The sequence below is a fragment of the Corvus kubaryi genome, unplaced genomic scaffold (assembly GCF_017639235.1).
Source record: "Corvus kubaryi isolate FWS band 111438036 unplaced genomic scaffold, C.kubaryi_AGA036_p1.0 37397, whole genome shotgun sequence".
Lineage (NCBI taxonomy): Eukaryota > Metazoa > Chordata > Aves > Passeriformes > Corvidae > Corvus > Corvus kubaryi.
Window position 1 is genome coordinate 6249191 of NW_024581136.1, and position 15570 is coordinate 6264760.

The 15570-nt window shown below is 37.4% G+C and overlaps 1 protein-coding gene across 6 annotated transcripts in view; it reads right to left on the minus strand.

Annotated features, from left to right (window-relative positions):
- Positions 1-15570, minus strand: part of TRIP12 (thyroid hormone receptor interactor 12) — a 79971-nt gene that overhangs the window by 12531 nt on the left and 51870 nt on the right. For 4 of the 6 annotated variants that reach the window (XM_042042513.1, XM_042042515.1, XM_042042512.1 and 1 more), the window contains 23 exons: positions 15373-15521; positions 15011-15046; positions 14831-14926; positions 14316-14408; positions 14024-14185; positions 12248-12316; positions 11970-12135; positions 11151-11268; positions 10854-11010; positions 10394-10547; positions 9635-9863; positions 8810-8928; positions 7961-8168; positions 6861-6961; positions 6565-6739; positions 6049-6190; positions 5009-5200; positions 4233-4384; positions 2252-2424; positions 1731-1804; positions 1420-1619; positions 526-653; positions 89-240 (listed from right to left, as the gene is read on the minus strand). In XM_042042513.1, the coding sequence (XP_041898447.1) occupies positions 89-240; positions 526-653; positions 1420-1619; positions 1731-1804; positions 2252-2424; positions 4233-4384; positions 5009-5200; positions 6049-6190; positions 6565-6739; positions 6861-6961; positions 7961-8168; positions 8810-8928; positions 9635-9863; positions 10394-10547; positions 10854-11010; positions 11151-11268; positions 11970-12135; positions 12248-12316; positions 14024-14185; positions 14316-14408; positions 14831-14926; positions 15011-15046; positions 15373-15521 (3245 nt within the window). The remainder of the gene's footprint in view (positions 1-88; positions 241-525; positions 654-1419; positions 1620-1730; positions 1805-2251; positions 2425-4232; positions 4385-5008; positions 5201-6048; positions 6191-6564; positions 6740-6860; positions 6962-7960; positions 8169-8809; positions 8929-9634; positions 9864-10393; positions 10548-10853; positions 11011-11150; positions 11269-11969; positions 12136-12247; positions 12317-14023; positions 14186-14315; positions 14409-14830; positions 14927-15010; positions 15047-15372; positions 15522-15570) is intronic. The other 2 variants (XM_042042514.1, XM_042042517.1) reach the window with 1 other exon arrangement.

Here is a 15570-nt window from a genome sequence, read left to right on the forward strand (position 1 = left end):
TCTTCTTGAGGGGGAGCAGGTGGGGGGAAAGGTTAATGGTTCTGTCCTGAACCATGTATCAAAGTGATTTTAAAAGTGCTCTACTCACATCATACAAGTAATACCAGTATCGACTGATAGCGTGTAAAACTCTCAAAAGAAGAATAACATCTAGTGAGGGGTCTTCAAATGTTATATTTTCAGGTGGAGTAGATATGAGGTAAATTTCCAGAGGATTTAATACCGAAGGGCATACACCATCTAGCAGGAAAAAACAACATGTTAGCAAAACAATCCAATTGAAGTTTTCCCAAGATTTAATTATTAGGAGCCTAGGTAGTATTAGTCATGGCATTCACCTAACAACAACAGTTTAGTTAAACAACTCAGTAAATATCTTACTTTTAGTTTTAATATGCAGATTAATATACTTACTATTTCTATACTACATCTGCTTTAAAAGAAACATTATAATGTTTGTAAACATTGTGAAAGTTATGAAAGGACTGAGAGGAAATCTAGCATATAGCAAGGTATTACACTCACCATGCCACAATTCATCATGTTTTTTAGAATTTCGAGGGGAGGTTTTTGTGGGAGCAGTTTGTGCTCTTCCTCTTTTACCACCAACACAGTCCTTATTACCATCTTCATCCTCTCGCACAGGTTTGTACCTAAAAAGTAACCGAAAGTTAAAAGTATGCTTTTAAATGCTACCTTACAGGGAAACAAAAGCACTTTTAAAGGTGTTAGTTAGTTAGAACTTTACTTGAATGACAGTTAAAAGCAGAGAGACAAGAACACTGCACTGGGATATGATCCAGCCTCCGAGGCAAAGTATTTCACAGGGGAGAAAAAAATGGAGACCCTTCTGCTCCATAAACTGGAAGGAGAGAAGGCGAATGTATAAACAAAACCCCAAAATGATTGACATTAGTTAGGGTTAGGTTAAGTTTGGGGGTTTTTTGGTTGTTGTTTTGTGGGGTTTTATTTGTGTGCTTTTTTCTTTACATTTAAATGTTAAAAAGAAAGAGACTGCTGAACATTAAGATGTTCAGCATGGTCGTGTGTCAATGCTTCTTGCAAAGTATGGCCAGAGAATACATTCACCTTCACAGCAATCAACTGGGAAAATCAGTATGAAGTTGACCATTACTTGCATACTGCACATTCTCTACTGTTTGTGGTTAGTTACCTAACACTAAGAATGGTTTCTAGCAGGTGTCACTTAAAATTTCCCATTTCTTGTTCACCAGCTTTACTCATGAGCTAGAAAGAACACCAGGAGCCAGCAATGAATTCTTACTAAGTTTGGAAATTCAAAGCTCCAGTTTTCAAAGGAAAAAAAAAAGAGAAAACAGAGCGATATTCCCAATTTCTTGATGCATATACATTTAGGAAACTGGAGAAGTTATTCCTGGATTTCTCTAGGCAACTTACCAAATGGTGTGTGTTTTTGTCCAAATCCCAGCTCTTCCCAATGGGTTGCTTTCATCATCTGTAGATTCCCTCTCTTCCTCAGCTTGCAAACTGTACTGCCTGACTGCTTGATATACAGTCATATTGTATGGTAGCAAGTGATCTCCAATGTAAAACTGCAATCTATGTCTCACATTCCCTGAATTTAAGAATTGAGCAGCCTGAACAAAAAAAAACCAAAACCCATACAAGTTAGGAAACTTGTTGCATAGCTTTTCTTCAGGCCCCTCCCCACACTGTGCCCTCCCCTTACTCCCAGAGCAAAAGCTTACCAAAGATTCATCTATTTCTTCATCTGACCCATCATCATCACTATCTTCATCATCTTCTCTAACTCTTCCATAGCCTGAGACAAGAGAAAAGAAAGACATCCTCATCTGCTTTTCTTCATGAAATGTAACAATGCTTTGGTACTCTGAATGTTATAATGTCTAGAACTTTAAAACAGTTCCAAAATGCATCAGTTAAAAACAGTAAGATTCAGAACTGCAAGAACAAATTTCAGTAACAACATCCAGCATCAAAACTGCCAAGTATAGTTTTGTACAGCCAGTATGACTGTAAAGTAGATTATACTTGTTAGTATTTTGACTGAACTGTTTACAACAGGAAGAAGTTTGTCCCAGAAACAGAAGATTCTCTATAGCTTTAGTCTCCCCTGTGAGCAAGATTTATTTATAGGTACCTTCCATTTGTCTTCAGCATAATCCTCACAGGTTTTTACAGACTCTACACTGTCAGGAGGAACTATTCCAAAAAGGAAAACACAAATGACACTATAATATATAAATACCTCTAACTACAAGGTATCTTTCAATGGCTTGTACCAAAGCCAGAGGATCAATCTTCACAGGGCCACCTTTCCACTGTTTCACATTAGCACAGTCTGGATGTCTTTGCAGTTGGCATTTTAATTGATGTGTATTGAAGAATTTTAAAGCTTGCGATCCTCTGTTAAGAGAAAAACTCAAAATAATTTGTGAAAAAAGTTGCTACACAAAGAATCTAATAACCATAATTGCATTAAAAATGCATTAAAAGAGGCTTATACATGCATTTACAATTTTACTTGTTCAGAGAATTATTTGTCAGACTATTTCTCTAAAACTAAGCTACAATGGTTTGGATAAATAGAATTAAAAGTTTTCTTTTACAAGAACACCAGAATCCAACTTGGACAAAATCTGGAAGCTACACGAATTGAGAGAAAGTCCAGCCTCAGGTCTGACTACAATATGACCTATACTGACCATCTTTGAAATCTGAAGTTGGTCAGCTGATGGCACAGGAGATTTAGAGCTGTGTTTACATGCAGTGAAACATGGATCAGAAATGGGTATGGAAAACGCAAGTACTCATTTATATGGTTTTTTTTCAATAAGGACCTGAAGAGAAATCCTGAAAGCTCCTTTGTTTTTTTCTTGCCAAGGATAGTTTATATACACGTTCCACCTCACCAAACTATCCATACTCAAAGCTAGCTGGTTTTATACAACAAGCCTCTTATTTCTTCTGCTTCTATACAGGTGCTAGTAAAAGTAAAAAAACTTAATGCCTCAAAATCCTCACTGACATAATCCACATTAAAACCAGCAGTCAAACAATGCTACAGCAGTCTGGCTTCCTGTGTTTCATTTTCTATCAAAAAGAACAGCAACATTTTGCTTCTGTAATTAGCAGCTTTTTAATTTTGGTAGTTAGCCCACGTTTTACAAAAAGAATGTGTATAAGGAAGCATTCTCACATTACAGAGCACATACTATTTGAAAGCCAGTATAGAGACACTAATTTCTTCTAATAAGAAATCAGTGTACTGCATTAATTCCCATTGATTTTAAGCTTCACAAAACACAAGTACTGAATTTTAATGTTAGGTTAATGCTGTAGTGTGAGGCTCCAAAACACCTAATATAATGGATGTTGTGTCACCATTAATGACAAAAAGATTCTCCACACTACCTTACTACCTGAGACATAGAAGACCTTTGGTATTTCTAACTTTTCTAAAGAAGAGGTTTTGAAAATTCATTTTCAATGCTCCTCCTCTCCTGCAGAGCTTTTAGCCAGCACCAGAAATACTTTCAAAACTTATACACAACCTCTACTGAAACAGACTTACTGTTATATAATATGTGAAATCTAGTGTTGATTTACTGAAGCATAGAAAAGAAATTGTAGAACAGGTCTTTAGTTACTCAGATCTGTTACTTAAAACACAACTAACAAGCTGGATTCCAAATGTATTCTGTATCATAAGACTCAGGGCAGGTCTACAGCTATTTTAAACTCTACTGACAGGCAAGACTTATCACTTAATCCACTATCATCCTAGAGAACAGAACCTATATGAATAACAAAGTTTAGCACTGTAGTACACTCTCTGCAATTTATTACTCTGCTAAAAAACATCAGTGTCTAAGCAATAAATAGATTGTTTGTTTCCAGTGTTTGTTACATGGGGACAAGGAAGACATTTGGATTTTTAAAGGATAAATTTAGAGATTGCATTTAAAGTTACTCTATCACCCCCAATTTAAGTGAGACAAGTTTCAAGATGGTAAGTAAACATTTGGTAAAATATTCCATCTTCCACTGGGAAAAAAAAAACCAAAAACAACTGTGTCATTGCTTTTGTGTTTAACAGGGTCAGAAGTTTCCATTACCTCCTCTTGTAATTGTATTTCTACTGGTACTTGTCCTTTTACTGTTGTTTGAAACAAGTTTTGGAAAACAAAAGCTTCCAACAAAATTGTTACCTGAGCATTAATCCTTACCTGCTCCCTGTTCCATTTCCACTAGGGAAGTCATGCACTTTAACAGGAAACTGTTCCATCTGACTGAGGCAGTTGTTCATTTTATGGACTAATGCCAACAAAGGTGCATTTTCTAATGGCTCTAATCTTCCAAGGGGCTCTTCTCCAGGAAGCTGAAATACAGTCCAGTCTTTTAGTTACCTGCTTGAATTAAACCATCCTAAACAATTTATACCATAAATTAAGAATCACTACTCTCACTGAAAGCAGCAGCAGCATCACGATGACTAAATGACACAAGTTTACGAAAGACTTGTTTCAAAGAATGTACTTTTCTCTCGTGGTTTCAACTGAATAGCCCAATTTTAAGCATTCACCTTTAACCATGAGCAATAAGCTTTTTGGAAGTTTTAGTTATCTGCCTTCCTCTCTTCCACTTCACATTTCTTTCTTTAAGTGATAATATTACTATCCAAACTCTTTCCATATCAGCTTCTTGAAAGACAGAAACAACTTCTAAGTTGTTCAAGACTCAGATAATTGGCCATCTTGGCATTTTTTCCACTGCTGTGTGGAACTATCTGTAATTACAAGGTATTCAAAAAAGTTCATGACCTATAAAGACATTGAACAATGTGAAAGTTGCAGCTATACAACTTAGATATAAACAAAACATTCTTTCTGTATTCCACCTGTAAGGTAAGGTCAACACAGAACTTCTCAGATGACTTTTTGAGAAAGAAAATTTGAGAGAAAGACAACTAAGAATGCCAAAAAAAATAAACAAGAAAACTTACTGGAGAGGAAAAAAATACATGAAGAAATCTTTTCAATCTGATATCCCTGCTAACAGCATCTTTTTCACTTTTAGATGTCAAGTAAAGCAGCAGTTGTTTAACAAACCCACTATGCTGGATTTCAAATGAGGAGACGTCAGATTCTGAGACAATGCTACGGATTTCTACAAGGCACTCTGTTCCACCATCCACCTGAAAATCATGAAGAGAGTGTTTTACTACCTAGGTATTAAGGGCTTAAGAAATTGTATTTTTCCTTCTACTGCATGTAACAGCTCTAAAGGGAGAGAAAAAAAAGGGAAGTCTGGAATGTATAGTAACTCAACACAAGCAGCAATGCAAGGCAAATAACCTGAGGATAAGCACTCCTCTGTTCAAGGGGAGACATTACAGGCAACATCTACATTCTCTATTTTGCGAGAAATGCAAGGTCCCATTTCTGTCTCATGCAAGGTAAAGATAAGCTCCAAGTAAGGATGCTTTCTGTTTAAAACAACCAAACAAAACCCCAACAACTCAGATGGGTATATGTTTTACGTGACATTCGTGTGGGAGAGAGAGGAGGAGAAGTTTCGTCTTTTAATGATTGCTTAGATCAAAGCACAGAACACAGCTCAGCTCTTGTGATACTTCAGAAGTTACATGTTTAGATCACCTAAAAGGACCACAACTGTCTGAAAAGCAAGGCTGGAGTCCTTGACATGCTACCACATTCACCCTAACCTGTATTTCTTCTATCATTTTAACAAAATGCTGCTTCCCTCTCCTTCTTCCCCCAGTCCCAAAGTTCTTACTACAAACTGTATTGCTCTTTAAGAATAAAGTCAATCCCTAACACTAACTGTAGAACTTTTGAATGTGAAATAAAATACTATGCAAATGACACATTGCTAGGACTGGTCTTTTATCCTAAGTGGTGTGTGTCAGAGCTTACACACTCATTCTAAAAAATTACTTCAAGTCATAATGACTCATAAGGCAAGGCAAGGCAAGAAATTACTCCCCACCCTCCCCCCCCAAGTAAGTTTGCCACTTCTAACCTGGAGGTTGAGTTGTTCAGTTGCAGTGCAAAGTCTCTGTAATACATTTAGTGCAGGATTGCTTCCGTCCATGTTTTCAGAACTAAAGTAATGTTCCACAAATTTATGGGCTTGCTCCTTAATCCAGCCCTTAATTTTTTCTCTGTAAAGAAGCACACAAAAGACATTTAGCCACACTTAGCATTTGCATACATCAAATATTACAAGTAAATATAGCCTGAGTATAATTTACTCCATGTTAAACAGCAGTCGCAGAAACCCCTTTGCTTTTATTCCAACATAGTCAAGCTCTTTTCTCTACAGATCAATTCTTGCATTGTTTTTCTCAGTTCTCCGATTTTTCCCCCACCATGCAACTTTAAACTATCCAGATGTTATTTTCTCTACCTTAGTTTCTTCATTCTTTTTCCAGAATTATTTTAACTGTGGTTAACCTCCAACTTCTTTGTAGGTGCTACTTAATCACCTGATCATAGCTGACATCATGTTACAAGTACTGCAATTTTTTTTGTGTACCTGTTATTGGAAATGGTATCCTTGGAAGCAGCCCTTGCAAGACCACTTACTCCTGCTGTTCGTGCTGGTTCGATATTATTACTATTGGATTGTGTGCTTAATCTTCCCCATGTCTTAGGATTTAAACTTGCCAAGAAAGATGATTTAGGAGACTGAGTAGTTGTAGGGCTTTTAGCTGGAAGAAGTAAAGAGAAAATTTAAGAGAATCAACAGGTTTATTACAGCTAGCTCTTTCTGCAGGTTATAAGCTTACTTTAAAAAGGAGTTGAAAGTATCATACTTTAAGAATTATTTACCTTGATTGTCTACTTTGTCATCATCTCTTGGAGGGGAATATTTTGGTCTCCTTGGCCCTCGTTTTGGCAGTCTTTTTCTCTTTAGAACATCACTCAGTCGTCTGTTAAAAATAAATGTAACTTATTTCCACCCATGAACATATTCATGCACACACCCATCCCTCAGTTTAAGATGCACCTGGCCAACTACTTCCTTGAGAATTGAAGAACAGGTTCCATCCCATAATAAGGACATTCCTTGCTTTAGGAGCAGGGGCCTCAACTCTATAATTGACAGGACAAACTCAATCCAGAAAGAAGGGGTTTTGCTGATTGTCATTGTTCTATTATGAGCAGCCAAATACAGCCAGAAGTGACACTGAACAGAGGTTTCTCATAATTTTCATACTTTGTGTATCCATCTGTTTGTTCATTTATTTGAATACACTTAGAAAAGAAAAATTCCACTAATGGCTACTGAATAAACAAACACCAATCAATATTGGATCTTTAACATGCCTCCCCTACAAAAGCCCAGAAAACATTTCAACAATTTGTGGCATTTCTACTCGTCAATCACCACACTTCACAAGTTCACATATTTCGATTCTTGTTTAAAATGACCAATATTTGACCTTTAAAATAAAAACAAACTAGTAATTTATTCCTACACTGTATTTTAATTCTACGAGTGTACAAAATTATTGCCTTCCAACAAAAATTAAGGATAATTTCTTTCTTCTCCAGTCTCCAGCAGAAAGGAATCATGTACCACAGCTCTGAAAGAATCACTGTCCTCAGCAGTTAGATGAGACTACGAGCTGTTGCTCTTGGCATTCTCCCAAAACAGAAAATTAATATCATTATGACATAACTATCAGGTCACTATTTTGCTGTTTTCTCTTTTAAACATTTAATATAAAATGAATCAAAACTACCCATTGAAAAATTCAACACCACTCCAATTTAGTTCTTTAGAGGAAAATACCACAACAAAATGCAGATGATAATGTGGGCAGCCCATGTCACTCTAGGCTTTTTTTGAAAAACAAGATAACAAAACCCCAAAAGAAAGCACCAAAGCCAGAGCGAACAGATTACTTTTCAGAAAGATCACTTACCCCTGTGGGCTCAGATCCAAGGAATCCTCCCGGCTGTGCTGTAAGCTGGGAGAGCCCAAATCTGCAGCTGCATTGCTGGCAGCAGTGGCTGTCCCAGTACTTATTGTCGTAGTGGTACCCAGCGTTCCTGATCCATTAGTGCATACTTTTGGTGGGCTTGTTAGCAAAGCCTCAGACTCTGCCAAGTTTTTCACTTGGTGCATCACCCCTTTGAGAAAGAAGAAATCTTTGTTTGGTGGGTTGGTCTGGGGTAGGGGGAGCGAAGGGGGTGGTAGAGATGTGGTGGCAGCCACAAGGGTGTTTGAAAATGTAGAACTGAGTGTTATTTGAACCTCTGCTTTGACTATGGCAGTATTTGCTCACCCCACCAATCAACACTAAGCTTTAAAAGCACTCCAATCTTTTCTTCAAAAACTTAACCTACATAGTTTAAAAATAAAAAATTAGAGCAGTATGAACAGCAGCTGAAGAAACCCCAAGCACAAGGACTAACACAAGGACTTCCTGCCAAAGATTAATCAGTTTTCTCCAGTAAGATTTCCCATGTAATTTCAGTGAGCCATCTTCAGCCTAAGTCAGTTCACTAGTATCTAGTGAGCCTGTACAAACTTGTTTCGGATTCTAAAAACACAAGCTTGTCTCCTCCAGAGTCTGGGTCAGCTCCTCCCATGTAATATGAGGGCAGCTTTCACAGATTCACCTTTATTATTCAAGAACAATATTCAATTTTTACAACTTGGGGAGAGTGGAGAGAGGGGGTAAAGGACTCAGATTCTCCACAAACACATTTTTAAAATACTACAAAAAGAGGTGAAGAGGAAAAAAAAAAAAAAACAAACCACAATTTACCTTCTCTTCTGAAGTAAACACTAAAAATGTCAGGTAACTTTTGCATTAAAATCTCTGCCATCTGCAGGGCTCCAACTACTATCTTAAGGTCTTGACTCGACAGCATGGAGGCAATATGACTAAAACAGATAATTTATTAGAATTAGCTTTGTCTTTTTTTGGCTGAGTTTTCTTTTTAAATCAAGTCAGTTCATCTTGCATACACAGCACTGGAGACTGAAAACAAATTTTATAGTGCTTTTATCAAAGCTATCAATAAAAGGACTGAAACAGTTCTATTCCCACCTATATCACTTTTACCAAGTTTTAACATGGCATAAAGGAGTCTCTTATAAACAACAGTGTTGTTTGTAGAACTTGGTACTGTCTTTGAAAAACAATTTAGTTTATTTTCCAGCTGCATCCTCAGATCCCCAACTTTATGTGTAACATGTAGGAGAGGTTTCAGGAATAAAACCTAGCAGTTGAATGCTATGAGTGTCTGTTATTGCTCACATTGTATTACCTCAAAAGTTATCTTGCCCTCAGAGAAGTTCATAGGCAAGTTTTAGAAATCAAAAACCAATAAAGAGTAATATTAGACACTCCTAGTACACACAGCCAGACGCCACCTAAGTTTCTAGTAGGAATGTCTAGCGCTGGCAACTACTGCAAAATCTATGATACAAAAAAAATCCCTGCAGAGCTGGCAGCCTCAGCTTTTGGAAAATGAACGAGACTTTAAAAGTATAATTTTCCCCTTAAAAAGATGATTCAAAAAAAGTAACCACAAATTTGAGCTGTAAGCTCAAAATTAATTTCATTTGCAGCAGTTAATGAACCCACCTTGAAACAGCATGGTTTTTCAGCACATCCTTCAGAAGTTCAGCATCAGCAAAATAAATTATCCTAAGAATTGCTCTAAGGCACTTGTGTCTAACAGCAGGTCCAGCTGAAGAACTATATACTTCATAAAGAACACCAAACAATGTTTTGATAAAGGATTTTGCCAGTTCTGGGTCCTCTTTCATTAACTGTGCTCGAGCATCATCCTTCTTCAATTCCGAATGTCCACCTGTGAGAAAGTGCGCAACGCATCACTGTACAGATCTTTGCATCTCTGCTCCGATGATTACTTTTGTTAAAACTGATTTAATTCAGCTCTTGAATGGAAAAGATAAAATTCAAGAACCAGAAATCAAAGTGAGTAAGCAGGTACAAAACTTCCTCTTTTCAGGAGTTCAAACCTTTTTTCTTCAGTTTTCTTATGTATTTCTGTATAATATTATGAAGCCCTCACAGAGTCTTCATTAAATAAATGAGATGTATCAATAGAACTGTTTCAGAAATCCCAAGCCAGGAACACACCCAGCTCCCTCCCAATTCCATACATTTTCAGCTGCCAGGAGGAGTTTATATGTTAAAAAGCACACATGTCAACAGTACGAGTTTTGTTATGAAGCTTTCTTCATTCATGTACATCAGAATAGTCTGAAGTTCCAAAGAAGCCATAAGAAATGTATTAGTTAAGCAGTAAACTGCTGCACAACCCAGAATAAATCAGCCACAGCTAGAGAGCCCCGCTGTTTCCTGAGCTGTACTTACTAGTGTTTGTATTGGCTAAAGGGTTTGGTTTTCGCTGAATGGCACGGGCTGTTCCAGTATCCTCATTTATTTGCTGCATAGAGTTAAAATCAATAGTATAGACACGCCCAAGTGTAGACAGGCTTATCTCATCCTCACCAACCTGATGAGCTGCCTAAAACCAAGAAAGAGTTTAAAGTTAAGAAATCCCTAACAAACAGAAAGCTGTATGAAAGGTAAGAAGAGGGGTAACACAGTAGGAAAACAATGGCAGAAATACAGTAAGAACAGTGATTAAGTGATTTGGTGTGGCTGAACACCAAAATAATGCAATATTACAGGAGGACATTTGAGGAAACTTGTGTTTCTTACTCAGAAAGATCAAGAGTGGTATTTTCAAAGACAGAGAAAGCACTCAATTCCTTATACAACCGCACGCAGATTTGAAAAGCATCATCACACAAATGTGTGGAATTACTACCTCTATTATTCGACTATCAATCCTGTTATACGGATGCCAGAGACCCCTGTCATCTCGCCATTGCCATATTGCACCATCTGTATTTTGTGCATTTCCTTTCTTTAGCATAGTATCAACAGCAAAGATTCCCTCTTTTGGCAGGCAAGGCATCAGTTCACTGTAAAGGACATTAAAACAATATTTTACTAGAAGTATACGATCAAGTCCATCTAAGCTGAAAACTGTTTGCCTTATTTTAGTGAAGTTCAGGATTTTAACATACCAACCAGACCCAAAACCTAGGACTGCAAGACTTACCAGATAAGAGAAGTAAGTTCATAAAGTTCTTGAGGACTTCGTGGAACAAGGTCAATTTGTTCTTGACAACTCCCATTTGAGGCTCCACAAAGGAGGAAGTGAAGCGTTTCTGCAATATCTATAAATTTATTATTCATGAGACTGCCTGTATCAGACATGGATTTCATTTTCTGTTGGACACTACACAGCAGAGATAGTTACTGCCCAAAGCAAACACAGTGTGACAGTAGGACAAAAGTGTTTCTTTGAACACTAAGAAATGTGTTTGTTCTCAGGTCTGGGGTTCGTGGCTTTTTTGGGTTTGTGGTTTTTCCTTTAAGGGACAATTAGGGAAAAAATGCCACTCAATATACAAGACATAGAAGAAAACAGGGAAAGGTACAGGGCAGTTGAAGTGGTAAGTCAAAATTTATGAAATGGAGCAAAGAAAACAAGTGACAACTAAGACAGTTATACAACAGTTACTTTTGTTAATGTTTTCCCCCAGAAGAAGTATTTAAAGCACATGGTTCCCCCACACGGTAAAAACTAAGAAAAGAATTATTCAACTCAGGCTGGAATAAGAACAGTTTGTGCAGCTAATACAGACTTAAAACTAGGTGAGCACTGCAGTGACAACAGCTAGAACTAGGAAAAGTGATAAAAACCCCTCTGGATAAAAGTTTTCAACATTTTAACTAACCTTTTTATCCCAAGGGAAACACAGTAAGAAAAATTAAAAGAACAGAATCTTTATATAATCAAGTGCACAGAGGTCCATAATGACTGTAGGTATTAACGTGAACAGGCCCCCTAGAACATGGAAGAATAAGAACTTACTTTGCTTCATAAGCTGGACTGCAAGTGTGGGGCAGTTGGAGCACATCAGGGAGAACATGCGCACCACCATGATGAACATTCCTGAGCTCAGGATAGGAGGTGTCACAACCAAGAGCTGCTGGATATTTGTTAACAAGTCCTTGGAAGCAACCTGCTGCAGCAAGTTCTTCAGGAGAAAACAACAAAATAGAAAACATTAGTCTTTGAAAGGTGAGCCCTCATGAGAAATGGGGTGGGGGAAGAAGGAAACAGAAATGCAACCCAATCCACACTCTTACCTCTTCATGCTGGAAGTTGTCCACTAGCCGTGCAAAACAGAGACAAGTGCTTTCAACAGACTTTTTGTCCTGTTATAAAAAAGTTAAGTTTTGTTTGAATTGAAAATTTTTAACTTGCACTAGATCATCCTGTTATTTTGAGGCATTCATCAAATTTCTCCGAAAGAGCCAGTCTAATCGCATTTTACACAACATTACAGCTCTGACTTTTAAATTCACTGACAGTCTAAACTGACTTCCTGATACAGCTGTGCTTCCTACATATTCCCTGGGAAACACCCCCCACTTGCAACACAAATACCTTTAAGGACCTTTAGAGATGAATAAATTAATCCCTAATATTCTTTTTGGATTCTGCAAGGAGGAAACAATATGGAAAAGAGCTAGAAAGCCAAAGTAACAGGAGATACAGATAATAAGCAGGAATGAAGCCTACTGTTCTACAAACTACATGAAGCCTGATTTTGGTATTATGCAGCACAGCCACCACAGCAAATCTAAAGACACAAGTAAAGACTGCTCTGAAAATAGCTCTAGTTAAAAGTTCAATGAAATGCTCAAAAAAGTTCAGCTGAACATAATAAAACACTAACTGTAAGGGTGGCAGAGCACAGGAAGAGGTTAGCCTGAGAGACTAAGTCTCCATCCTTGGAGATACTTAAAGAGGGACAAAAACAAAAAAAACCCCCAACAACGACAACAAAAAAAACCAAAACAAAACACCAACCAAAAACCCCCACAAAAAACCAATTACCACCAAAAAAAAATTAGCTGGACATGCTCCTGGGCAATCTGCTCTAGCTGACCTTGCAGGGGAGCTAGGACTAGGTAACAGAGCTCTCTTCCAACCTCATCTATTCTGTTAAGAGCTAACTCAAGATTCTTTTCCATTAAATTTCCACTTCAAAATTTCTTGAAATCTTACTTTGGTGGGTTGTAGCTTCTCTTCAGAGAGCAGGAATCAGTACTTGTCCCTACTACTGGTGAGAATGGTGCTTCCTGTTTCTAGAGTACAATCTAAAGCTGTCATTTGACAGAAGCTGCCTCAAAGATTCAAGTAGTCTTTCAGCAAGATGACGTAGGCAAAATTAAGAATAGCATAAGAATACACAAAACCATTACCTGGAAGCCTCCATGTAGTTGCATTTGTTAACAAACAAAATACTTCTCCTTTTTCATATTTTTAACAGGGATCTGCCAACCAAGCAGATCACCAAAATCTCTTTTGGTGCATCAGTCATTGTAAGTGCTCGTTTATGAACACAGCAATATTGCAGGAGATGTAGCCCTTAGGAGCCCCTTCATTTCCGATCACTTCAAACTATTGTACAAAAGCAGGAACTTTTTTTAAAATGCCATAAACGCTCCCAAAAAGTTAAATCAAAAAAAAACCCACAAAAATTGAAACTAAAGCTGTTCTGAGTTTAAAGTGGGAGAGAACCTTGCAATCCATTTCTTAAGAAAAAAATAAAAACAGTAATGCTACTGGACTCCCTTCTTACTGATGTCCTTGTTCTTAACAAGGACTACAAAACCATTACTCATGCTTTAACTTAAAGTACCTTATTTGTCTTCTTTTATAAAATGTCATGTTTACAGAAACACGAAAGGTCCATATGTACATTGGGATATCACAACTTGACAGTATTGAAACCTAAACTCAATTATCCCCTTGCAAAGGCAAATAATACACAACAAAGAACCAGGTATCTGGGGACATCTTTAAACTGCTTTCAGATCAAAATCAAAACATTCCATTTTTTAACAGCTTCTTACCTGATGGGTTAACCTTTGTGTTAGCAGTGGCAAAGAGTCTGCCACAAAGTGAAACTCATCAGGCGTTATACTCTGGCAGCAGTTGGCAGCGATAGCTAGTGCATTCCTTTGTGCATTTATACTGAAGAATTCCAGATACAGCAAACAGTCTGCCAACCCACCCTATAATAAAACAAGCATTTTCACTCTCAGTACTGCTAAAGTCACAAAGTTGTTTTATTTCATCTTCACAGAAGATCACCAAGATGTAGAGCTGGTAGAGGCAAAAATGCCTTGTTTTGTTTTTACTTACTGCCTGCAGAATGGCTTTACTGTGCCTGCGTGACAACATCTCCAGGGCTGTAAGCGCCTGCTCTGCCACATCAATGCACTGGATAACTTGCAGCTACAAGAAAACAAAAAAGCTCGTAGATCAATTTCTAAACCAATTTGCAAAAATAATCATCTTGATTAACACTGGGACATACAGCCTCTACTATGCCACTATGCTAATGAAGCCAGCTCTGACCAAGCCTGCCTGTTTAAGGTTACCTCAGCCACAGAGCTACTCCAAGAGGCAACAGGTCATGTAATTACACATTTTGTATGTTTGCAACACCAATCCAACAAAAAATTCTCAGTGAATCAGAGAGCACTCTTCAGTAAGGGTGGGAGCAAAGATAAGCCTGGCTTTAGAAGCTTCTCATGCATTTTATATTATCTTGTAAGCCATGAAAAGAAGCCACCATCTTAATGGCATTTTCTGAAGTTAAAACAAAAGATAAGACCCCCTCATACTATTTTATCACTGTTTTGATTTCATTTTACCTTTTCCAAGAAGACAGGAATTGCATCTACCACTACAGCAGATGATCTGGGAAGTGCTTCCATCATGTATGTTAAGGCCCGACATGCATGATTCATCTATTAAATACATAGATATTTGATTTTAAGTTCAGATGACATTTTTATATTTCAAAAGCTTCTTAAATACTACAAACTACTTACAATGTCAAAGTTGTGCTCCATCTGCAGGAGTGTTATCTGTTTAAAAAAAAAAAGTGTTGTTTGTTTAGAAAAATGTATCTAGGTATCATCACAAAAAGGGTACAGATCACTACTATAGCTTTTGACTCAGGATTTTAGATGTTGGTAGGGATTCCAAAGGAACCACTGCCTATTCTTGAGCTATTCAAAAATTAATAGAACTATCAAAATTTAGCAAAACATCCTCTCAAAACCAAATAATAAGACAGATACACATTCACACACTTAGAAGTAAGACAATACAAATAGAGACGACTTAATTTAAGCAAGATATTGAGTGAAACATTATACCCTCCAATAGAAATCTGAGATTAAATCTTTACCAAAGCTGGTACAACACTCTTGACTGGAAATCCTCCTAACGTTTCTTCATTTCCCATAACCAACAGCTGGCACATCTCAATCACTGCCTGTAGTTGCTGACTTTCATCAGTGGCTTGGAGACCTTGTAAAAGCTGTTGAGCTTTAGAACCTAGATATCCAGAAAAAAATTTAGGAAAGAAGGTATTAGAAAGTGTTCA